Source organism: Falco naumanni, chromosome 4 (assembly GCF_017639655.2).
Source record: "Falco naumanni isolate bFalNau1 chromosome 4, bFalNau1.pat, whole genome shotgun sequence".
Classification (NCBI taxonomy): Eukaryota; Metazoa; Chordata; class Aves; order Falconiformes; family Falconidae; genus Falco; species Falco naumanni.
This window is the reverse complement of record NC_054057.1, coordinates 102,420,966-102,446,858: the sequence shown is the minus strand read 5'-3', so window position 1 is coordinate 102,446,858 and position 25,893 is coordinate 102,420,966. Positions and strand designations below refer to the sequence as shown.

Here is a 25,893-nt window from a genome sequence, read left to right as displayed (position 1 = left end):
CAGTCAGGACCTGGGCAAAGAGCAAAACCACCCGTGGAGCTCAGCTGGCTCAGCACTCCGGTCAAACACTCCACCTCTTCCAGGACAAGGCTGCCTCTGCGATTCGCCCAGCAGCAAGTGACCCTTGCACACATCACCGTAGCACCTGCAACTCACCAGGCAAAAAGGTCAGTACAGAATAAAAGCCACAAGGCCTCACTGATGCTAGGAGCAGCTGTGAACAGCGGTTTTAAGCACACTTGTACCCTGCAGGGACAATTAATCCAGCCAGCTTCTCCAGCCCACAGCAATGAAAAGCAATTCTTGCAGGAACACCAGCCCCTTGTCTTTGACACCATCAGCCCCGAGTACAACAGCAGGGCACTAACCCCCACACTGCTTGCCTCCTGCACTGGCTTTTGTACACATGCATATACATCATATTCCCACCTGCAAAACCATCAGTTTGTAGGTGGGTAAATGGAATCCTCCCCTTTATCACCCATAACATCCTGTGACAAGGAGCTCCACAGCTGTCCTGCCCGCTGTGGAGCGCTCTCCCTTTGTCTTGTGTCACTGCCATTTTATTTAATTGGGTAGAAATTAAACACAGGGTCTCCTCAGGGCTCCTCCACAGCTGCACCACGCAGCCCTTCCAGCCTCAGCTCCACAACCCAAGCCCAAAGCAGCAGGAGGTAGGTACAGACCCTCCTCTTTCCCAAAAACATCACTTCAGAGTTATCATTCCCACCTCTCCCAGCTTGGCTTTCTCCACACCAGAACCGTATCTGCAGAAAAACAAGCGTGGAGTGATGCTTTAAATAGAGATGAGCAGAAGGTCCAAGTCTTTAAAAAAAGGTGCCGACAGGAAAGCGGTCCCACCAGGATACGTTGCTATTGCAGAGTAGTTATTTGAAATTGATGTGGACAGCAAAAGCCTAGTCAAGTGAGAGAAAAGCATGACAGGTCAAAGCTGTAAAATAGGATATAGAGCACAAAGACTGTTAGAAGACTCTTGAAATAACTGGCCTCATTTCACTACACTTTGTTTTCCATCTTCCTGTGGGCACAGTAGTAGGGAGCTCAGCCTCGCTGAGTGCAGAGAGCCATGCCCAGCACCTAGAAAGTAAAGGCTTAACCTTGACTAGGCTGGACCAAGGCAAGGTCCTCAGCTCTAAGATAACTCTGCCAGCATTGCCTCTCTTCCAGCTGAAGCACGTAACTGGTGAGCCAGGAAGGGCTCCTCCAAGTTGAGGATAGCAAGAGCAACAGCACTGCCCTCCCCTCCACCCTTCCGCAAAGGCTTTTTGCGTGGCCAGGACAGGGCTGAAGGACAATGCCCATAACCGAGCCATCAGACCCAGCACCGTTCCTGCCCTGTGAGCAGCTTCAAGGGGAGCAGGGGGGCAGCTGCCCTGCTACAGCCTGGGGTCAGCCAAGCAAGCAGGGCCCGCTCAGCCCACTCCTGAAAACCAGTTTGGGTGGCACAGACTTAATAGTAAGGAAGAAGCACAAACATCCTTCAATCAGCAAGCAGTGGCTTGCAGAAATGGTGACTAGACAGAGAAAGAGAGCATGTTAGTGAAGAGGAGAAAAAAAAAAAGTCAGAAACAGGAGTAAACAAGAAGGTTTGTTCTTGTTAAGTTTATTGGCATCATGTTTGTCTCTTTACATAAGAGCTCAGCCTACGTACTAGAATGTAGACCTCTGGAAAACAGGTAGAAGGGCTCCATTTAAGCAAGCTACAAACGCAAGAACAAATACCAGGAAGAAAGGAAGAAAGGAAAGGGACTAGATTGCCAAGTTTTTCCATACCAAAAATCCAGATTAGCAGTCAGTAAGAAGAAAGGGAAGATTCATAGTCCAGGTCATTCATCAAGAAACAGCTACCGCAACCCAGGTGGGAGAGGAGCTCCATCCACAGTACAAAGAGCCACTGGGGCACCTCAGCTCTGGCTCCTTCTCGCACTCGCTCCAGGATGTTAGGAGTTAAGCAGTAGGGGAGGTGAACAAATGAGGTCATTTTCATAGCTGTATTTAATTTTAAATCCAATAATCCAGTGTGCATATCAATGCTGTTATGCAAATCTGAGAATTTAGATACAAGGAAGCCAGACAGATTTTCCAGAAGATGAAGCCTTTTTGGCCTCGAAACAAGAAGGCTTACATAGTTCATCTCTACTGTACAGAATACTGCCTCTATCTGGACTTTGTGTTGCTAGCACGCTGCAGTTCACAAGTGTCCTCCTCACTTTCTACACAATCTGTGTTTCAGTACTTGAACATGTATTTCAGGAATTTTACACTAATTTATACATTTTTAATTGGTTGCATATATTAACATGTACTATAAGATTTTTCCTAAAGAAGCATTACATAATACATGGATACTGTAAAAAGATCTGATTAGTTAAAAGTAACAAGCATTAACAGAGATACATACAAAACTCAACCTAGTTGGACTGAGTGCTGAGCTTGCAATGAACTATGGGTAATCAGCCTTTCCAGTTGCAGCCTTCACAGGGGAAAACACGAGACAGTTAAAAATGTATGTAACTTGTTACACAGATTACCTGTAAACAGTTTCTCTCCATTGGACACCTGGAATTAGATTCAGTTCCAAACATACCCAAGAGTTTCCATTTTAAACTAAGAGAAAGGTCTGTTACCATGAAGTGTGATGTGGATGGTGTGGGGACACGAGCTCTGAAGTGCGGGACTCAGACGCTCATGGGAGATGGGTGGAATTTGGCAGCTGGAGATGGAAATTTTTTTAAATTTCATTTTAAACACAGAAGAGGGGCTGTGTGTTTGAAGGCCTAAGTGTGATAATCATTTGTGAAGGACTGTGCTCAACCCCTCCCTCTCCCCTCAGCAGCTGCAGCTCTCCGCAGAAGCCTTCACTCGGTCATTCTTGTCTAGTTTGATGGGTTCAGGAAATTCATTGTAAAGCTCCACTTCGGTTTCCTAGTGAGAAAGAAGAGGCGAGTTAGTGCCACAGCTCTACAGACAGCTCCTAGCATGCAAGGAGCCATTCTTGGCTGGGGAAAGCTGTTGGAGAGTCCAAGGCTGCCTGCAGTAGCCCAGCTCAGCAGGCAGGACTGGCCCCCACCAGCCCCCTCCCTACCTGTTTAAGTGCGTTTCGTGCAATCGTCTGGAAAGCTTGTTCCACATTAATGGCCTCCTTGGCACTGGTTTCAAAGTAGGGGATGTTGTTTTTACTGTAGCACCAGGCTTGTGCCCTTTTTGTGGTGACCTGGGTGGACAGAGAGCAGCATCACCACCTTCAGCTAGGCAGGAAGGGGGTTTTACTTCCATGGGCCAGGCCAGAGACCCTTTATATCCAACCTGAGCCAAGACAGCAGTTCTGATCTCGTTAAAACTACAGCCTTGATGCAGAGCACAGGAGACTGCTGCCCACCACCAGATACACTCAGCCCTGAGGCAAGGAACACCATGCCTGAGGAAGATGAGACCACAGGGCACAGACCGCTCAGGTATCCACACAGCAGGGACCTGCTCGCATAGGAGTTTCTCAGCGACTCTGGAGGAGAATCGGCTCCTCTCCTTGCATCTACCTAGGAAACTGCTGCAATCCTTCCACCAGTGGGCAGGAGCATGCTGTGCACAGGGGTTTGACCTCTCCAGGCAGTAGAAACTCTTCCTTAGTGACACACAGCAGCTGAGCCACTCGAGCACCTCCCACTCCTGTTTCTCAGATAACCCTCCCACGTTCCTACAAGGTCTCCCACTCCAGGAATTTAAGGGGAGGCTAGCAAGTCCCACTACTCACTTGTCTGTTTTCTAGGTCAATCTTGTTTCCCAGCACAACAAAAGGAAAGTTCTCAGGATCCCTTGGACTGGCCTGAATGAGGAATTCGTCCCTCCAGCTGTCTAGGGTTTTGAATGTGTTGGGGGCCGTGACATCAAACACCAGCACACAGCAGTCCGCTCCCCTGTAGAAGGCAACTCCCAGAGACTGAAATCGTTCTTGTCCTGCTGTATCCCATATCTGGAGCAAAAGACAGGTCAGATAAGCCAGCTCTACTCCACATAGTCAGTCCATGGTTAGGGCATTCATTTCAAAACTCCCTACCAGACATCTACAGTCCCCAGCTAACCAGACAGGAGCACCTGAAGGCTTGAGAATTTCTGTAGGCACTATTACACCAGAGCCAGCAAAAGGAAGCCAGAAACACCCTTCTAAAGGTAGTGAACCTTTTTTGTGTTCAGCCTCAGCAAGGGACTTATCCTTGTTCTGGGCAAGCAGGACTTGGGTATTAGGGTCAGCGGGTGACCTGCCTGCAGTGCTGGGGTACACTTAGGTACCAGCACAGTCCAAACACCCCCGATGACTGCAAGGCAGCAAAAGCCTTGTTGCAGGCAGTCTCACCATGGAGAGATAAAAGCTTCAGGTACTAGAGACATAAGTAGACTGGCAGGTTAACACTATACCCATAGGACTCAGGGTAGCACCAGTAGTTGTCCTAAGGAGTCTTTTTTTCCAGCCCTTTCCAGTTCCTAAACACTATGGAAGCAAACCTTTCTAATGAGATCGAGTTTACTGACAGTCAAACGCTAGTCTGTAAACTGGGCCTGCCCAATCTGCTCTTCGCTGAGGCCAAACTGGTACTTGCTTTCCCTTGCACAGACCTGCAGAGAAGCCCAGCAGTACCTATGGCCAAGAGAAGTTCAGTGCAAACAAGGTTCACACTGAGTACACTGACCCCTGCACCACCCTGGACTACACTAGAGCAGGTACTTCCACGAGTGTGGTCCAGGCAGCCAGGTACCCCTTGCAGCAGGGAGCAGAGTTACCCCTTACCTGCATTGTCACTAGCCTGTCATCCACCATGACCTCTTTTGTCAGGAAGTCTGCGCCTATCGTAGCCTTGTACTGGTTACTGAATTTCTTGTTCACATACTGGTTCATGAGCGATGTCTTTCCCACCCTGTACAGAAAGACAAAAAGACTATGTAGGCTGTTTCTACAAGCGTGTGCATTAACCACCCTGAACAGAACATACCAGTGCCCTTTGCCTTCCACCATAGCACCCCTGGCCTTTCAACCAGGGGAAAAATGCACCCACCTCCGCAAGAAGGTGCTTTTACATCAATAGATGCTGAACCACCACACTGAGTAAGAGCATTAGCTACCTAAGGATACAAAGGATTACAGTATTGAGAAACCTTGTTTCCCCATCAGTAATCTGATCCCCAGGAAGCAGTATGCATCACATTATCATCATGAGGGCAATTCTGGAAGAAGATGAAGTGCCCCAGAGAAACCCACCAGAAACAGTCACCTTCAGCCTCTGCAGAATGAAGGGGTGGAAGAACAGACAATCTCAGCTGGCAACAAGCCACATACACATCTGCTAGGCACCCAGAGGTGGAGATCCTCCCATGAGGGCCAGCTTAGAAGCTCACATGGCCTCTCAGCAGCTGAGAAACACCCCCCGACTGACAGCTTGCTGGACACCGTGGTCCCTGATCAACAGCCTGCTGGACACCGTGGTATAAATAAACTTTATGTCACAGGAGTTCGGTTACAGCCTGCAGGGCAAGTAACCTGCAAGAGCAGAGCAGGCTCTTGCTGCTGACCAGCTCAGGGCAAAGCCTTTCACTCCAAGGGGCAGGCTCTAGCCATATCAGACAGAAGCTAAGCAGATGGCTCACTATAAACAGTCTCTGACAGAGGCAGAGTTTTCAGAAATCACCTAAGACTGCTTACTAGAAGTTCTGGGATTTTAATTTTGATTTAAGTGAAATGCTCATTTCAACACCACACGTCCTCCTTGCAGAAAGGCTATCCAGTTCTGCTATTGGAGTCATCTGCCCACTGCATTTTCATCGTTTATTATTGTGATAGGACTTCCAAGATGTTGAACTGTGGGAATGCATTCAGGACAGAGTGGTGAGGAGTCCTTAAAGCCATAAGGTAACACACCCATCTGAGGATGCAAAATATCTCCTCCCAGCACTGCTGGTTACTTACAGAGCATCCAGGCTCCCACTAGGCAAGAGCACTGCTCCAGTCAGATGCAGATAGGCAGCTTAAAGGCTCCTCCACTTACCCAGAGTCTCCAAGGATGATGACTTTCAGTAACACTTTCTTCCTAGAAGTCATCTTTTACACTAGAAAGGAAAAGGAACAATTCCATCAGATACATCATTTCTCAGGACAAAAAGCAGCAAGTCTGCAGTCTGAGAAACCAGATTCCCAGCAAGGAGCCAGCAACAGGCAGAGTCCAGCACCCCTGAAACCAGACTCCTTCAATTCAAGAGGCCGTACTTGAGCACTAACCAGGTGTTTGCCCATTTCATAGGCAGAGCCATGCCAGACCAGTAGTGGCAACTTAATACCAACAGATAAGCGAGCCAAGCACTTGGCCTTTACAGTCCATTTTGGAGCCTATTTCCAGGCCATTCAGCAGTTATCTACTAGCCTAGGGCATCTCCCATAGCCCTACTGGAGGAAATTAACTAAAGCATATCAGCCCCCAACACAGGCCAACTCTTACACACGCTACCAAGTGAGATGTAAACAAGGATGTGTCTAATAAGATAATTGCTTTTTTGTGCTGTTCAGTAGTTTCGCAGTAGGAAAAAAAGTGGGCTTCCTTCACCTTCAGATTCAGCTTGGAGAAGCAATAGCTTTCTCTAGCAGCTGTGCTGTGTGGAAGCATTCAGCCCCAAGGATACACCGTGGTTGAAACAGTTGCAACACAACCACACAGGCCAGCTGAACAGCTGAATTACAAGGCAAACTTTTTTAAAAACCAGACTACACAGCTTTGCTGAGAGCATGTGAAGCTAACTACTGCCACCTCACCTTCAGTGGAAGGCCATGTAAGGCTCAGTGACAAACCTCACAACAATCAGTCTATTGCTCTGTTAAACAAGGAGTTCTTAGTTTAGTTTCATCCTGCCACGACTCCAGTCTACTTTATAGGCTACTAATGGTCCATCCAATTAGCATGAGTGAGAGCTGAGCTCCGGAGATCCACACTCTTACTTGTTCCCAGGTCTCCTTCAGGTAAGTGAAGAAGCTTTAAATACAACAGCTGCAGCAGGCCTGAAATACACTTCTGGATGTGCTTTAGCATAGTGAGAGCAAGTATGAAGTCCTTCTATGAATGGTTGAAGATGTCCTTCCTACCACAAGGCCCTTCTCTCCACCTCTGGGGAGGTGATGGGACAAACCATTCTTAGGTACTCAGGCTTAATCAGGTCACAGATCCTGGTTTGGTACTGACCTGGTCCGCAACACGGACTCCTTGGCCTTCACTGAGAAGCCCTGCAGGTTCTGTACAGCAAGAGGATCCAAAAGATGGTTATAGCTGTGCTACATGTATTGAGCTCTTATATGGGGACTTTGTTACCTTAAAACTACCCTACACTACATCCATTGCACCACATAGCTACTCTTCAGAAGCTATTCCCCACTTGCACAGCTAAAGAAGCCTTCACTTCTACAGTAACATGGATACACACACCTTCCGAGCAGCTCAGTTCCCGAGGATATAACAGCCTAAGCTGCTAGACAACTGCAACCTGCTTCATCCCACTACTACTGGAGGTAACATGCTCCAAGCTGTAAAAGCCTCTTACTAGATGCAGAGTCCAGTTGCAAAAGGTCTTATTTATCCCAAGCTTTGAGTGTTAGAATACATGCAATCTTTTAGACTCTGTCAGCAGTGAATGCTGCAGAAGCTCAAGTCCTCCTGTGGCTGCCACAGGTAGTGGTGCCCTTACAGCTACACCTTGTTGGACTGCACCCAGCTCACAATCATAGGATCATTTAAGTTGTGAAAGAACGTGAAGATTGAGTCCAACCCTTAACACTGCCAAGCCCACCACTAAACATGTCCTTAAGTGCCACATCTACATGTCTTTTAAATACCCCGAGGGGTGGTGACTCAACCACCTCCCTGGGCAGCCTGTTCCAGCACTCAACTCCTTCAGTGAAGAAATTTTTCCTAATATCCAATCTAACTGCCCCCAACCCCCGGCACAACTTGAGGCCATTTCTTCTTGTCCTATCTCTTGTTACCTGGGAGAAGAGACGACCACCACTCCATCCCAATCTTCTTTCAAGCAGTTGCAGAGAGCGATAAGGTCCCCCTGAGCCTCCTTCTCTCCCAGCTGAACAACCCCAGTTCCCTCATCTGCTCCTCCTAAGACTTGTGCCCTAGACCCGTCCCCAGCGTCCTTCTCTGGGCACATTCCAGCACCTCAACATCCCTCTTGCAGTGAGGGCTCCAATACTGAACACAGGATTCAAGCTGCAGCCTCCCCAGTGCCGAGTGCAGGGGGACGGTCACTGCCCTGGTCCTGCTGGCCACACCGTTTCTGATACAAGCCAGGATGCTGTTGGCCACTGGGCACATGGCTGGCTCACATTCAGCTGGCCATCAACCAACATCCCCAGGCCCTCTTCTGCCAGACACCTTTCCAGCCTCTCTCCCAAGCCTGTAGCACTGTGTGGGGTTGTTGTGCCCCCAGTGCAGGACCCAGCGCTCAGCCTTGCTCAACCTCATACAATCGGCCTCAGCCCATCGGCCCAGCCTGCCCAGACCCCTCTGCAGAGCCTCCTGCCCTCCAGCAGATCAACACTCCCCCCAGCTCGGTGTTGTCTGCAAACTTACTGAGGGTGCACTCGATCCCCTCGTCCAGGTCATCATTCTCTCAGGATGATCTGCTCCATAACCTCTCTCAGTACCAAGGTCAGGCTGACAGGCCTGTAGCTCCCTGGATCCTCCTCCCAGCCCCTCTTGTAGATGGTGTCACATTTGCCAATTACCAGTCAGCTGGGGCCTCCCTGGTGAGCCAGGGCTGCTGATAAATTAAAGTGGCTCAGTGAACACTTTCACCAGCTCCCTCGGTACCCTCAGGGGGATCCCATCCTGCCCCATAGACTCATGTGTGTCTAAGTGGTACAGCAGGTTGCTGACCACTCCCCCTCCTATTACAAGGGCTTCATTCTGCTCCCTGTCCCTGTCTTGCAGAGCAATGGGCCACGTACCCAGAGAACAACTGGTCTTACTAACAAAGACTGAGGCAAAGAAGGTATCAAGTACCTCATCCTTCTCCTCATCCCTTGTCACTATGTGTGTCTGCCCTGCCCCAAATCCAATGAGGGATGGAGATTTGCTCTCCTTTTAGTTGCTAGTGTATTCACATAAACATATGGTTTTATGGCAGTAGCCAGATTACATTTGGTGGGGCTTTGCCCCTTCCAATTTTCTCCTTGCATAACCTCACAACATCCTTATAGTACTCACGTGTCTAGTGATACATCTAGTTGGGAAAAACTGTTGAGAAGATAACAGCCAGAGGCTGCTGAGTGAATAGCAGTGGCAGGCCACCCATAGAGCTCATGCGATCCTTAGATGGGTGTTAACAGATGGCAGAGCCTGCACAGGACAGTTTCTCCAAGCGTAAACACCTCTCCTTTCCACGGCGTCTATGCTGGACTGCATTGCTCAGTGATCCAGCTGGCAGCACAGCTATACTTGCAAAGCTATAGCCAGCTGAAAGTTGTCAACAACCCCAACATTTCGTCCTGCTTCTGGTCTTGCCAAGGTCCACAAGCTATAGCTTGTTTCCTCTACAGCCATGGGGACAACAGACCATGTAAGCTCCTTCAAGCAGACTGAACCTCCTGTGTTTTCCAAGTGCACAGCACCAGTGACACTTGTGCTAGCCGAGCCAGAGACTTCTGCAGCACAATTGGCTCTGAGCAAGAAGCAAGGGAACAGAGCTTTGAAACAGCTTAAAGACAACTGTGTACACCAAACTGTAGAGGAAAACATCAGGTTTTCAGGTCCAGTATGAGAATCACCTGTTTTCCTCAGGACAGAGGAAAACTCATCCTGAAAGTGACTATGCCGGAGCCCAGCATGTACGGCTTCTATTTTCTTCTGAATGTTTTCAATATTACTTGCCACTGGCTGCTGCAGCTCACTGCTTCCTGGTATTCAAAGCAGCTTTGGACAAGCTGGCACTAGTTCTCATGCTCAGGAAGGGATTTGCAGAGCCCTAAAATACACCACTAAATCACACTGGATGCTTAGCACCCAAGTTCAACACAGTCTGAAGTCCCACTATGAAGGGAGGGGAAACTGTTGTCAAGTCTCATTACCTTGGAAGTAGCTCAGCTGAGCAGCCACCTGCAGACATAGGAACAACATCTGAGTCACTAACACTGCCTTCTTGTCATAGCTGATGGGCTGCCCCATCGTGTGAAGGGCTATTACTGCCTCATGAACACCAGTCAGGCAGTACACTCAGCTTCCATCCCAGGTGATGGAACGGATATGAGCCATAGCACAGAAGGAGCTGCCTCAGCTTGGTATTTGATTTGGGCCATGAGACAGTGAGGAACTCCAGTCCTACCAGGGGCCAGCAGTGGACATTACTCAGAGCTTCCCACCCCCTGTTCTACTAGGCAGTCGATGGGTCAAGCCCTCAATCTTCCCATTACAGGTATAAACAGACCAACACTTCAGAGTTACTCCTTGCCAAGTACAAGAGATCTTGCCTTTGGAGAGGAGACCACATTTGCAGGTCTTGGAGGAAGCACCAGTGTTTGATTTCCTGGAGCTTTCCTACAGCAGGAAACCACTCTAAGTTTAAGTAGCATCAAGTTGCTCTCTACAGCACCACCTTTGCTATTTCACCCTCATCCTTACCATGTTCTGTGTGGCTGAGCAGGTCTCCAGCTCTAAAGCAGCTGTTTATGCTTAACAGAGCTCTGACTGCTCCTAGTGAGATCCTCACTCTAGACAGATTGAAGACATCCTCATTATCTTAATGGGGGTTTCTTATGAAGCAACCTAAAGGGTCAAACTACTGCAAGGACAGGATACCATGCCTCCTCCAATATTTGCTTCCAGCCACAGTGTGTTTAACAAGCCAAGGTACTAGAAGCAGAAGACACTAGAGCTCTCTGAGGATCCTGTAAGTAAAAGCCTTACTACAATCTCCTTAGCACCATGCAAAGGATTTTGGTGACTTCAGCTCATACCAAGCCAAAAGCAAATACAATGTCTTCATGGTAGAGGATGCTTCCACACATTGCAGTTCAAGTAAGCTCAGAAATACCACAGTCGATCCTGGTTACAGCATGCCACCTGCTGTGTCAGTGGAACAAGGTGCAATGAATGAATGAACCCTTGGTCAGGTTCAGTACTCAAAGACATGCTTGCCTGAAGTCAGAGGCAATTTATGATTACTCCCTTGTTAACACAGGCTGTTTCTCACATTACACGACACTGAGTAGGTTCATTTCTGCCTTTCATCCCAGAAACAGAGCCCACATACATGCTATAAGCTATGCAGATCTTGTTTCTGGTGAACCTTGCTAGTACAAAAATCAACTGAAGATCAAGAAGAATATAGCTTTAGCTCACAGATGAGGCAGGTTTGGATACCTGAAGGAGCAGTTAGTTGACATGAGGAGTTTCTCTAGTCACACCTACAAGAAACATTACTGAGCTAAGCTGAGATGTAGGCTGTGCAGGATTTCACCCATGCTCTTGCAACAAGCAAGCTCAGCTTGAGACCAGATTAGAACCGTGATAGTGCTGAGTTAGTGGTATCCAAATCCAAAACTATTTTGCACAATATATGCAGCTTGTCTTGCTTTATAAGATTTGGTACGATTAATCTTGAGCAGCATCCTGTACAAGTCACATAAGCCCTTAAGATGGCACTGTGCAAGCTCACATAGGGCTCACATCCAGTCCCAGGAGCACTTCTGAACACACACTTCCTTTTCCAGAGATATCATGAAGAAAAACTTGTTTGTTAAGTTTTGATCCAAGACATCAGTTCTGTTTTACACTGTGTGAAGTCTCTTGTAGTGAGGTCACCTGCATGAATGCTCAGAACACAGCCTACCAGCATACCCAGCTAGCCCTGCTCAGGAACTGGCAGAAACTTCCAGTCAGGAGACCAGTGAGCATCACTCCTCCTCCTGGCTTAAGTGGTGCCAGAGGAATGACACAGCTGCCTCTAGTACAGGAAAGGGGTCCTTCCACTCTTTTTAATGGCAATCCCTCTAAGCAAACTAGCCATAACAGTTTGTTGACCCTCATGAGATAAGCCTGACATAGCATGTTCTTGCCCACAGTAGCATTACTACCTTTGTAAGGCTGGCCTGCTGAGGCAGCAAGGGAGAAACCGTAACATCTGACCTGTAAATGTTACTGGCTTAACCGATCTGAAGGGAAGGGTCAAGAACTGTCCTATGAAGCTCCATAGTGCCACAGCTCCTCAGATGCAGGAGCAAATAAAGCCTATGCCAAATCTAATTAGGCTTCCCTTGTTGCTTCAGAGTACATTACTACTGTCCTTTCACTTGCTATATTAAGACAGTCGCTTTGAATAAAGGCATAAATGGATGGTTAAGGATTCCTTAGAGATGTTAACATGTGTCAAGTCACAATGCAGGCATTTTAATATTAATTAGGTTGGTAGAAATGAAGAACAGTAGCAGCTTGCATTGATGGCCCACCAGCTCCTTGGATTAGCTATCCTTTAACAGAAGTAGACCTCACAATAAGGACACCCTGTTAAGTTGCTCATTGACAATTTTAGTATGAAAGTAGCTAGCCTTAGGGGGAGAATCTCACCTCCATGGAAGACAGACAACAGCTCCCTAAGCAGCAGCATATCCATACCCGTTTTGATCCTTCTGACAAGCTGCAGGAGCAGTCCTTACTGTTGCAGCTTTGCTATGAAACAGTTCAAATTGCAATCCTAACAAAGAACCAAAGCATATTTACACAGAGGCCAGAAGAACTGGGACATTTGGCCAGGAGTTCCCTGCTCCTACAACCACCAGTCTGCCACCTGCATCTTCCACTAGAAACCAGCTAAATGCTGAAGAAAGACTATGCCTCTCTCTTGGTGTCCTTTGCCAGGGATATTTATTACTATGCCAACAAGGTGCCAAGCAGCAGGTGAGCAAGCATCAAGCAGAGCTAAACTTACTGCAGCACTGAGGAATACCTAGTTCTGCGCCCCTGTCCAGGCACACAGCACAGGAGTAAACAGGTGTTCCACAAAGGCATATTTGAACCTGGAGCACTGCAGGTCTGGTCTAGGTGTCGTGGCTGATAAGCAGAGCATTCACTTCTCCACTGTATCAAACAAATATAGTTAAGTACTCCATTAGGGGATACCACACACTGCAGTGGACTCGCCACAATGACCACTGAGAAGACAGCCATACTTGAACACTGGAAGAACTTCCTGTCCTAACACACAGGGAAAGTATCCGAAAATGCAGCTAAGTGTGTTTCTGACACAGGAACGCCACCTCTGCTCACTCTTCTCTTGCATGGGGGAGGCTGCAAAGCATTAAGTCTCTGTACTACACCAGAAAGCTATTTTTACACACACACACACAGACCAATGGTTCTGCATTTCTTCAAGGAAACTGAAGCTGGAAGAATGATTCAGGACCAGCTCAGTCAGACTGAACCAGTTCCTTCCCAGAAGCAGCAAGTTCCCTAGCATGTTTGTCACCTCAGGGGGGTATGTCTGCTTAGACCTTCAGCCACTGAAATGAGATGCTCACTGGATGTTTATCTTGGTCTTACAGGATCAAGCACACCAGACGGGCATATATCACTTGCCCTGTAGTCGTGCTGTACCCTGCCATGATTTTTCAAGCCAAGTTTAGCTGAGGCTTTGAGGAGATGTGAATTTGTTCCAACTGAGCTACCCTGAACAAGGCCTCGTCCGAAGGAAAGGCTGATAGCCTCCGATTGCCATCGGCTGACCAGGATCACAGGTCCCACTTGCAGAGTACCAAGACACCCTTTGTATTGAAGCCTCAATCTCCAATTGCAGCAGGATACTCAAGGTGGAGCTGAACAAATTTGACCAATACAATTTAACAAGAACAGCTTGGTTCCAAATACCTGGCCGCACAGACATCGTTAACGAGGTGTCTGCTAATGCAAAGCTTCACGTGACAGCCTGAGCAATTCAACATGAATGACCAGCAGATATCAACATTTAACATTTTGCATTCTTCCCGAGTGACACAACAGCCCACCAGTAAACAGAAGCCCTGTCCCTTCAGCTGGGAAAAAGCTGAGTGCCAGCCAGAGAACAATCAGCAGGAGCTGTTTCTTAAGCCATTTTCATGTGAAAGAGGTGCCAAGCTGCCTTTAAGGAAGAAGCTAGAAATAAGCCTGCCTTTGGTGTTTGTTCATTTGGTTTTTTTGGCGGTTTTGGTTTTTTGGGTTTGTTTTTTTTTGACTGCTACAGAGCCTGCATATTTTCCTCACCAAATCTGAGTGCTCGACAAGTGGAACAAGTGCCTGGCATCCTCACAATGAGGACTGCTACAAAAGCACATGAAGATTTAACAGCAGATTCAGTCTTGTATCAAGAAGGGCTGCACAAGCAGGACAGTACCCTCCTCCATGCCAGTGACAGGTTTACTAGTAGCTCAACATCCCCAGCTGGCTGCAAGATCCCATATAGGAAAGCTTCACATTTATTGGGGACATGTGCTGGCTTTGTGCCTAAAAAGCAAATTAGGAACATCTTGCCATTTGGGTTGACAACTTGCAAGAACTGCTCTCTAAATAGGTTGCTTTTTAGGGCAACAGGCTCCTACAGTCCATAGTCGGAGGTGCTTTAGAGGTGTTTTCAGGCCTTGCTGATGCACCACAGAGCAGCTATCAAAGTAAAGCCCACACCAAAAGCAGCTGGCAAGATATTCCTGTGACAGCTTCACAGAAGGGTACACTCTAGCTACTGCTGTATCAGTAGCATCTCAAAACTGCTTTCCACCTCCTTCCTCCCCACACGATTATGTTGCTGTTCTAACCAACACATGTCCCTCCTGCTGGTACCCAGCCAAGAGCTTAAGCACAGCTCATCATTCCCTCCTCAGGAGGGGCAGCTCGGCTGCCTGCTACCTACTGCAGTTTCACCAAGAGCAGGCTTCTGTCCAGTTGGTGCCTTTCCCAGACAGCCCTCTGAGGTAGGAATTACCTCTACTCAGGCAGCTGGGAGCCTCGGCTACAAATTAATTTTTGATACCTCATGTAAAACATTATATTGCAAGTTGTCAGGTGTAGGTATGCTGTCCAGTGTCTTCCACCCCCACCCAAGTCCTCAGCCAAAAGCTTCACCTTCTTTAAGAACAGCCTAGAACTTTTGATGCTTGCTAGCACACTGACATGGCTCAGATCAAAATAGAATCTTAAAACATGTTTCAGCATCCCAGAGGAACTGGATTTTTAGACTACAGCTGTCTGCAGTAAGCTTCCACCTCATTTTGAGGGTGGAGTTGCAGCTTCCCATACCAGAGGAGCTGCTGTAGGACCAAATGAAGCTCAGGAACCAGCCAGCAACCACCAGCTACAGCTGAGGCACATGGCTTCTAGTTCAGGTCATTGGCTGCTTCAATGTGAGCACCAAACTGGCATGACATGCCAATAGCTAACTGACCTGGTCTGTGAGCTAACTACCAGATGGATATGACACCAGGCCCACAGATGCTCTGCTGCATCCTGTTGCTGGATAACATGCTCTTAAGACAGCTCAGGAGAGAATGATGGGGCAACATGCAACTTGGGGAAACATGTAGGACCCAGCTAGAAAGCAAAAGTTCTGGAACGGCTGTGAGCAGAATAGGCTCTTGGTGTGATCAAGGCAGCTCCAGAGCTGGTGCTGAGGAAGACACTCCTTTCAGTAGCAATAAGGTTTTAGCTTGCTCTCAGACATACCCTTCAAGCCTCAGCTGGGGGCTCTAGGACACATCCCAGCTGTGGGCAAGGGCTCATAGAGCTCCTTGGAAAAGTATATGCCAACGGCCAGTTTGCCAGAGTCCAGATACATGGAAGGCAGAAGCAATGCCACTGGTAGGAACCACGTCTGCAGTGGAATCACAGGACTCACACATGAGAAGGGGTCTGCTGCACCTGAGGTATCAGCTCAGCTGCGTTAGGGCTGAGATTTGGAGAGCACTGCATTCCTGAGAGGCACTGATGCATATGATCAGTCAGGCTCAAAGCCCAAGTTCTCAAACGCAAGTCCCCCAGCCCAAGCCTCACTGATTCACAGCCCTGTTACACCTCCCGGCATTTCTCCAGATCAGAGTTGTTTTATGCCTGCACAACGCTTAAATCCCAGATGTTGAACTGAACAAGCTTCTTGCTCTACAGCTGCCATTTGAGTCATGACTCTAGCCTAGAAAAGTCCAAACTATGCAGGACTAGCCCCCACCCCCACATCCAGGAAGGTATAAAGCTTAGAAACTGACAGTTTAGATATCCCCTCAAGAGAAGGTAGATGCTGTGATATCATGTTGATCTGACTACACGGTTTGAAAGTGGGAGCAAAACAAGCACAGAAATGTGTTTTCTTACAGCACTAAGGCAGATGTATCACTGCATGTTTAGTCAGACCACCAGTGTGCTTAGGAGCAATGGGAAAGGTCTGGAGGTCATTTCTTGCTGTCTACAGGAGCACTACTTTGTCCAGACTGCTGCTTAGCCTAAGATTACAGCAGCACATGTAGGCTCTTCTAGGTGATAAACACCCTGAGCCAGAGGGAGGAAGGGAAGGGAGTGCAGGAAGTGTCCCTGGCAATGCAGCCACCTATGCTGGACAGCCATCCTGGATGGTCACTTCGCTCCTCAGCAACATGAGGACGATCATCTCCACAGCAGGTAGCAGGTATTTTCAGACTGCAGCTGTATGCAGGACAGGAGTGCAGGAAGGCCCTTTAGAGCTAATGCCACACAGTAACAAGACCAGGATTCCCAGACAGAAAGCCCGCTGAAGTGGTAGTCTTCAGGCTTTAGGAAGGCAGCTCTGTGAGAAAGCCATACCCAGAAGCTTCACCGAAAGCTAGATGTTTCCAGTTATGAAGTTTCATAGTCCACCGGCTCCTCCAGCAGCTGAAGGGCCCTTGTATCACAGGCTATCTTTCTCCCAGGAATGGGCAGACACATCCAGAGCCCTAACAGGCTTATAGTGAGTGACTGAAGATCTTCAGCTACCCTTCTTTTGGAGGCTCAAGTTATGTCGTCATCCAAGAATCAGTATTGCTGTGCCCCTGCCTTCCAGGGAGAAGCAGTTCCCCTATAAATCCTACAGGATTTCAGGTAGTTCCCAGTTAATTTTCCCCAAGGATCAAGCTGTTACAAGAACAGGCATGCCTGCTTTAATACCCCTCCCCCTTTATCAAAGCAAGCTCAACTTCCCCTATTCTGCCCTGGGGGAGACAATCTCAGGATGTGGGAGGAGAGTTGAGCACATTGCTGGCTGCTGGGAGACACTAGGCAACAAGCCATGTGTCTTGACTAAGGGCCTTGCCTACGCAAAGCGTTTCAGCTATGCCAGTATAGCTTCCATATTGCCATGCCTCTACCAGAACAGTCTCCTTGGTGGAGAGCTTTCAAACCCAGCAAGACAAATCTTCTGCTATTAACTGGAACATAGCTATAGTGCCCATACAGCCTTGTTTATACAGGAAAGTCTGTCAGCCTTTTGGCACGCAGCCACCCAACCATTAGAGCCAACCAACAGTTTCAGTAACCCCTATACCGGTACCAATAGCCCAGCGCGGTTCTCACATCAAGCCATGCCACTAAACACTATTTCCCTGTTACTTTCTATAAATCAAGCACAGTGCCAGCTGAGTTTTAATCCTCATATCCAGAAGATAAGGGTGACCAAATCAAAATACTGCCAGTCAGCCAATCCACTAAAACAGTAAAGTTGTTAGATCTTTACTATATCTGACAGTATTTTTCAAGTACTCAGATTAGTTTCTAGTTTTGTCTACAGCTTCCTAAGGTTTCACACATTCCCGTCGTGCCTTCAGTTTTAGAAACACAAATAGGAGGTGTTGGATAACCTTTGCAGTGGTAAGCAAAGCACAGATCTTACACCTTGTCAGTGGTAAACAAGCCTTGTTTATCTATTCCTGGCTGTTAGCTTCCACCAGTTCCTAGAGGCTGGAAACAAGTGACTGAAGGGAGGCTGACCAAGGTTCAGGGCTTCAAGTGAAATCACGACCCTCAGGAAGACTGCCAGGCCCTGTAGCTTACATCCAAGACTCAGATCCAAGAGTGAATATTGTCCCTCCTTCAGCACCAGCAGCTTGATAAACAGATAGGACAAATACTGATGAGAGATCCTACCGCCAGTCAAGTAGGTGTAGAAAAGTACAAGACCAACACTAATGGCAAAAACCTTGCTCCCGTACATCTATTCCAAGAGGTCCTGTTCTCAGTAATTAGTCTTCCAGGGAGAAGGCTTCCTCCAGGGCCAGGTTGCAATCTAAGAACTAAACCTTGATCTGCAAGCAGAACTCCTGATCCTACACACACTCAATACCTCTTACTATGCTAATGCAGTTTGCAGAGCAGGAAGGACAAGTATTTCAGTACCAGTCCCAGGATGGGAGTGTAACAGGTAGCCTGCCTTGACAGCTGAGTCAGTGCCTAACAACGAATTCCTACTGTGCATACTGTTTCAGACATATTTCATACCTTCATATCTCTTGCACAGATCCTGCATTGATAATTTACCCGCTGAGCTACTCTCTTGATGAAGCTCCACAAGAGACAAAAAAACCCCAACAACTTACTGAAGTGGTGAGATTCTGAGAGCAGTGCTAGTAAACTCCACCTTGGTGGGGGTGGGGGGTTGATCAGGCCTAGGCATGCCTCAGCTACAACCATCTCACTGCTCACGCTCGAGACACTGTTACCACTGTGCCAGTTTGGACTTCAAATATTATCCATGTCTAGGAGCCAACAGGAAAAGTGAGCTACAGAGCCAAGTGGCTCAACCCACTTGAGAGAAACAAGCACCAAGCAGGTTACTTTCAAGAGGATGCTGCTTCCCAGTTGGAAAGGGATCAAGGGTTCAGCACAGGCTTGTTAGATAAACTGGTAGCCCCAGCAACCAACATCCAGGTACTCCAACCAGGAAGCCTCTGAAGGCAGCTCCACCTGCCTGCTTTCACTTTTGTCCACCACTTCACTAGTCCTGCTTGTCCACCAAGTGATCGAAGTATGCAGTGATACAGGACCTCCAGAAAAATACTGGTTTTTTAATTGACAGCGTAAAGATCTACTTGATTTTATTCAGGAATTTCTGCTTGAAACTCATGCAAGTACAGTTAGATAAAATGCCAGCTGAAGGTGACTAATTGTAAGTAGTTATGGTGAGGCATGAGCAAATCACTCACTACATCAAGTGCCTTTAAATTATACGAACAGGAATCTGTGCCACAAGTTAATACTTCAACCCCATCTCAAAGGCAGCGCACCCCTCCTGAAGTTTCACTGCCCTTTGAAAACAGCCATGGCTTCAAGAACAGGTTCCCTTGCAAGCGAAGTCAAAGCTATTTGAGATCAGCTGTAAATCGGCACACTCCAGTGACCCTCACGAGCTTGCTTCCTCCCACCCCATCACTGACCAGCAGTTAGCAACAGCAGTGTTGACACAGCTTCCCCCATGGACAGCACGGAGCGCTCATTGCTGGCACCGGAGAGGAGCAGCAGTCTCGCAGGAACAGCGCTAACAGCAACAATGACATCACTACGGCAGATCTCCACCGAGCAGAAAATGCAGCAGCACACTGGGTTCAAGCACTGCATCCCCACCAACAGAGCGCAAAAGCTACAAGCACACTGGAAGCCAGAAAGCAACCATGTGATAGAGGGGTATTCCTTCACTGCCTGCTATTTCTGAACGGCACATGTGGAGTCACTGACCTTGGGCACTCATTTGGAAGTTTTATTCAAGGTGCATTTAAAGGGAAATATAATCTTCAATAAGGCACCTAACTGCAGGGCTGAAAATGGTGTATTAACTATGCTTATTCCATTCATTATCCATATCTAATTCAGTTTTGAGATGCACAGCTCACATTTGGATTGTCGCTGCAGAAAGTGACCCATTTATCCTCAAAACCCACTGTCAAAACTTAACTACATCTGAAGGCAGACTGTTATATAGCAACTACAAAAGATCATTTTAGGAAGCTGCAGGAGGAAGCCAACTGAACTCCAACTCATCAGGCAATTAAACTGCAATTATCAAAATAATGCTGTGCAAGAATGAAGTACTTCAGCACCCGAAGGATACAGGACTGCTGACAGACAAGCAGCACGCAAGCATGCTAGTGCCCAGCCAAGTTCATCATTTAGGTTGGGTCTTATCCTGACTCCCTTCCATCAAGGCAACAAGCTTTAAATTACTCTACAGTTCCACAAGGGAACCTTGGATCCATCAGGCCCTAGTAACAAGGGTTACAAGCAGTTAGGGTCTCAGCTAAGGAGAAGCCCAGAAGACATTAGGGAATGCTGGCAGCGTGCAAGGTGAGGGTTCTGCACTCATTTATCAAATGCTGATTTTTCTTTAGTTACTGAAGAAATTGCTACATTTTAACAGCAGGGACAGCTATCAGAAAGTATCTCTGATCCCACACATCCACCAGTTCTGGAGAATGCAAATATCTAGGTGCCCTATTCCACAGCCCTCACAGCTTGCCAGACACCTACCTCACAACAAAACATTTAAAACTGCACCCTCTAATAAAGCACAAGCAGCTCTGTTTACAGCCCAATGTCAAGTTCTGCATCAACTAGTCTCATTTTCACACAGAAGTCAGACCAGAACCCCAAACATGTTAGACAAAGCTATTTATAGTTTTGCACAGATGGTTTGACTGTAATTGTTATGTTTCCTCAAGGACAAGCTTTGCCAGAGATTTGCACCAACAGGTAATTCACATGACCTTCCAACACAGGAGTCTTAAAACAGAAGCTTTAAGAAGCCACTGCAGAAATTTAATCTGGTAGCCCTCTTGCCTGCAAACATTCATTTTGGGTAGTAAACACCATGGTATTTTCTCTAAGTGATTTCAGAGGAGAGCCTATAGCAGAGCTTGTACATTTTCCACTTCCAGTTAAGAATTCAACATTACAATATGTCTGTGCTACTCAGCATAGTTTGATTCACTGACAGAGCAAGGATGCCTGTAGTGTAGGCTCTGCAACACAGTTATTTAAATTCTTAACTTGGCACCTTTGCCTTTTAAGGTACAACTCAGCATGCCACGCTGAACTATTAGTAGGGTGTCTGAGGACACAGACCACTGCGTAACACCAAAAGGGAAGAGGAAAGTTTGATGTAGCTACTGCCTGGCATCTTACCAGTTATACTCCTCACTGCAGGTTAGGATATCAAGAAACTGCTATCGGATTTTAAGTCTTCCTTACCGAGGGGTCAGATTAACCCCATCTTAGAGCTTTTCTACACCAGAAGTAGAGAATTAACATAAGAGCACAAAAAAAACACGGGGGTAGCGCTTGAAAGTAACAGTATTAGAGCTGCTTTGGATTGTAAGGACTCAGGCCAGGCATGGTGGGTCTACTCATTAGTTCATGGAGGGCAAGTCATGTGTTCAGTCAGCTGTTGGAAGTCACAAGGGGGAAGAGGGGGGAAAACAGAAAAGAGAGACAAGTATACTCGTTCTTCCTGAATAAGTACGGCAAGGAAGCCTGATTATTTAACAGGGAATATTCAAATTACTCCACCCACTTTAACCTCAAATACAGCCACTGAGAGAACAGGGTACGCTGACTCCAGCAGCCTGGCTCTACTGGAAGCATAGCCAGGCTACAGCTTCTATCCTTCACTACTAGGACCACCTCAGTCCATGAACATTGTATAGCCGCAAATAAGCCTTTAAGTCATAGCCAAACACTGTGGCATAGCTGGTTATGTACCATTCCCCTAAAAAGAGAACTCTCCACTTCCCCCAGTCCCAGTTTCCACACAGATGGAGTGCTAGGCACAGGCCAGAGCTGGCTGGACAGTGGCAAGTGCCAGAAACTTTAAAGCTTCCATATTGGCAATTGTCAAACAAAGAACAGCTTGCTTACAGTCGAGAGGACTTTGTGTTGGGAGGTCATATGTTCTCAGTTTACAAATAAAAAACCTCATACACACATATCAACAGCTCTGCTTATCAGTGAGTATTTTTAGTCCTCAGGGAAATAATACTGAGAATTCTAGCGTTGACTTGAAGGGTTTAGAGTTACTGTGTAAGAGATACTCATTTTGATGAGTAAGTTACTCATCTTACTTCAGATTAAAACAGCCTTTTACAGCTGTTTTGCTATTAAACTAATCCCTCTATCTGTAGGGAAGGCAGTGCAGTTGTCTTAACTACAACAATTAGGTATTTCCATATTTATTAGTCTATATATACCTGGAGACTAGTAATGTATCTATCACTTAATTTACCTTATTATACACTCACCGCCAAAAGCACTTCTAACATGCACTCCAATATTTCTTAGAACTGACTCAGGCTTTACACACACCGAGAGCTACTTTCGCAATAACTGCCAGTCTCTTCAGCCGCCTGTTTTGTCAATTTAATTGCTCCCAGGGCAGCCTGCTCATCTTAAAAGCGATATCTACTGACCACCCGGAGCACCATTTCACACCCCCCCCGCCCCAGCGCTTCCCCAAAGACCAGCACTCGAGCCACCTTCGGCCACCAGCTGCCCCAAAGCCTCTTCAAGCTACGCGAGCAGCAGCACATGTCACAGACAATACGCTCCCCTTGCCGGGAGGCGCCACTTCGGGCCTCTTTAAACCTCTCAGGAAAGGAGGCTCCCACAAAGGCCTCGACAAACGCGCATCCCGGGGAAGGCCTACGGATCTCTGCTCCGGAGCCCCTGCCCGGGCAGGCCCTCGCGGCCCAGCTGTATTGTTCCCAGGGAAGCCACAGGCCCGGGCCGGCTCCAGGAAGCTCGGCACCCGGCAGCACCGGCCGCCTGACCCCGCTGCGGGGACAGCCAAACACCGCCCCTCCCCGGCGGGCCAGACCCCGCTGAGCCCGCCCGCGGTAGCGGGAAGGCAATGCCTCGCCCGCCGCCCCCCTGCAGAGGGGTCCCCGACCGCCCGCCCCGGCTGCGGGGAGGGGCCCACCGCGGCGCCCCCCACCCAGCGTCTCCTACGGCCAGGGCGGAGCCGCCACCCCGCACCCCGAGCCCCGGCGGGAGGGAATTCCCTCCCTCCCCCCCGCACGACCCCAGCGCCCCGCAGGGCCTCACCTGGTGCGTGTGCCGCGGCGCCCGCCCGAGACTCACTGCCACCCCCCGCTCGCCTCGGTCGGCTTTAATGGGCCCAACCGCCTCCCCGCTTTCACTTCCGCCTCCCCCCCGACAACTTCCGGTCACGGGGCCCGCCCGCTGGCCCTGACGTCAGCACGCCGCCCGGCAGCCGGCGGGGGGGTTGGTGGTGGAAGGGGAGTGGTGGCGCTCGCGTCACGTGACCGCGGGCTCTCGGCCGCCATCTTGGGTCGCCGAGGCAGCCGCGTAGCCGCGCCCCGTACCGGCTCTGGGGCCCGGCTGCCTGCCGCTGGAACCGGCAGCTTCTCCGCGGGAGGCGGGCCCGGGCCGAGCGCGCCTGTTGGGAGCCCAGATGGTGCCTGTGGTACCGCACAAGCCGCTGTGCCCGCCCTAGCACGGGGTGGGGAGGTGGGAGGGGACTCGCTGTCGCCGCGGCCTCCCGCCACGCCCCGCCCTGCGCCCGCCCTCGCGGTCCCGAGGGGAGGGGGAGAGGGCTGGAGAGCTTTTCATGCTTTCACTTACAAAGGATGGGCACACAAGGGCACAAATCTGTGCTTTGGCATCTTTTTATTTGCAGCTGGGATCTGGAGTGAGGTTGTAGCAACAGCATTTGTCAGGAAAAAAAAAGACAAAAAAGTAAAGGATGACAATTAAAGATACATTCAGGTTGATTAATCGAGCAATTACCAGTTCCAAGAGCAATACTGCAGGCGAGTAAAATGGGACTAGGTAAACTCTCTAGCACCTGAATCCATGGGACGTTGGCCACCCTGGTCATACCAGAGATACCCATATTTTCTACCCTGCACATTGGCAGCAAGTTCATTTTATTATTCAGCAATTACTTGGATATTCTCTTGGATTCACATGACTGTTGTGTGTTTAGTTAGCCTGTGAAGTCAGGAAAGCGACTAAGGAAGAGAAGTATTTTTAGAGCTAATTAGAGCTAAAAGGGCTGAAGCTACTTATAGCTACATTAAAAAGAAAATCACTTCTGAGCAATATACAGCAGACTGCTTCCAGCTCTGTAAGAGATGGGGACTGTGATTTGCAGGGAGATCACAGAACTGGCAGTCAGAAGACCTTCGGTTTTCCTTCTGTCCCAAGACAAATCTGCTACATACTGTTACACGAATCACCTGCCTCCTCTGTAGGGTAACAGAGTTTCCCTGTGAGTCACCTGGAAACAGGAACGGTCACCTCAGAAAGATGCTGCAAGGTTTGATTCATTAATGCTCACAAAGCAGTTTGAGATCAATAGTGTAAAGACAGCACAGCGTAGCAAGCATGCTGTTCACATCATCGTTACCTGTCGGGTCTGGCCTGAGTCCCACCAGAGGAGTATCTTACCACAAAGCATGCAGGGTATCCTTATGGTGTCCTGCTTTAGAAAAATCAGGCAACAATGGCATAGGCGCGTGAGCCTGATTTGGCATCTCTGTTGCCCAGAGAAGCCTGTGTGCTGCCTGCAGTGGGAATCACCTCTGCTGCAAAGGGCAGACCAGCCCAAGCCAACTTCAGGTACTCGCCACACCATCACACTCACCCTCCACTATGCCAGTGCTAACACTTGACTGAGCCTGCCCTGAGTCACTTGAGCGCTAAATCTGCTGATAACTACCAACAAAAGCAGCATGGTTAAATTTTCTGCCCGCTTAGTGCACTGAACTGGCTTCATGCAGGGCACACGTCATGCAAGGGAAGGTGTGGATGAGGCAGGACACGGCTGCCAGTCCTTGTGCTGGTAAAAGTTGTGGAAATGAAGACTAGGAGAAGGTGAATGGGAGGCTGGGGTGCTGGGCTCTCCTCGTGTGATGCCAGCAAGTTCATTACCAGTTTTGTACCTTCAGTTCTCCACCTGCAGGACTGAGTGACTGTTACCAATCCATCCCACAAGAGAGGGGAGCCTGTGACATCTCATTTATTAGTGCTTTTAAGGTGCCCCATCAGATACAAAGGGCTCCAGAACTTGGTGCTAGTTAAAACGCAGACTGGATAAAAGAGGAAAAGCTTTGATTAGTGAAATGATGGAGAAAAGCCTCTCAAACACACATGATTTCTTCAGGTGGGGAAGAAAGTATCCTCTCAGCTCCACCACAGGACTGTGGGCCCTGGGCTTATCAGCAGCTGGTGGAACAGAGCACTGGCTTGCTCCAGTCCATTTTCCTGTAACAGGAGACCAACACGCTGGGCTGTTATGAGCAGGCATTAATGGTGAGTTAGACTGTTCCTTGGCTCTCTTTTCCTAAGTTTCCTTTTTTCTTTCTCTTTACACAATATGAAAAGCAATCAAAAACTGTGGGTGAAATTTCCTCCTTCCTTTTCTACCACAGAGCAATCCTGGCATCTATTACATACCTTTGTTACGCAGACAATAACCTCATGCCAAGTTCCCATGTCACTTGCTAGCTTTCTTGGCATGACCAACAGCTGTGTCATGCAATAGCCGTTTGTGATGAGTTTCTCATCCTCTGTGGGAATGCAGCATTTTCTCAGACTGACGAGGCAAGATCCTGCCTGCCTTGAAGAGCATACGAATCCTGGCACTCAGGAGGACAACGTCAGCAGAGAGGTCCTTGCTATCCAGGCTGGATGCCTGTCTTTTGGCACAGATGAGAGTTACGCTTGGAGTGGCAGAACGAAAGTAGACGGACAGTGGTGAGAAAGTGGCAAAAGGAAGTACTGAGCCATGGCTTTTGTGTTTTGCTTAGCCTTATGGACACACACACGCATGCACCTCCCCACAAGAATAAACATGTGGCCTGGGAGA

General features: G+C 48.4%; 1 protein-coding gene across 1 annotated transcript; it reads right to left on the bottom strand.

The window, feature by feature from the left end:
• Positions 1-1,608: 1,608 nt before the first annotated feature.
• Positions 1,609-23,221, bottom strand: RAB7A (RAB7A, member RAS oncogene family). The gene is made up of 6 exons (XM_040591786.1): positions 23,106-23,221; positions 6,057-6,117; positions 4,805-4,931; positions 3,773-3,991; positions 3,107-3,235; positions 1,609-2,946 (listed from the first exon to the last, which is right to left on the bottom strand). Exons 2-6 carry the CDS (start codon positions 6,107-6,109, stop codon positions 2,851-2,853), a joined length of 624 nt encoding a protein of 207 aa, XP_040447720.1. The 5' UTR covers positions 6,110-6,117; positions 23,106-23,221; the 3' UTR covers positions 1,609-2,850.
• Between the last annotated feature and the right edge of the window lie 2,672 nt (positions 23,222-25,893).

Excerpts from the sequence above, each read along its gene's own strand:
- RAB7A (XM_040591786.1), bottom strand. The coding sequence starts at position 6,109 with ATGACTTCTAGGAAGAAAGTGTTACTGAAAGTCATCATCCTTGGAGAC. Across the intron at positions 3,236-3,772 it reads TTGACCTAGAAAACAGACAA|GTCACCACAAAAAGGGCACA; the intron begins GTGAGTAGTGGG and ends CTGTCCACCCAG. Across the intron at positions 2,947-3,106 it reads CACGAAACGCACTTAAACAG|GAAACCGAAGTGGAGCTTTA; the intron begins GTAGGGAGGGGG and ends CTTTCTCACTAG.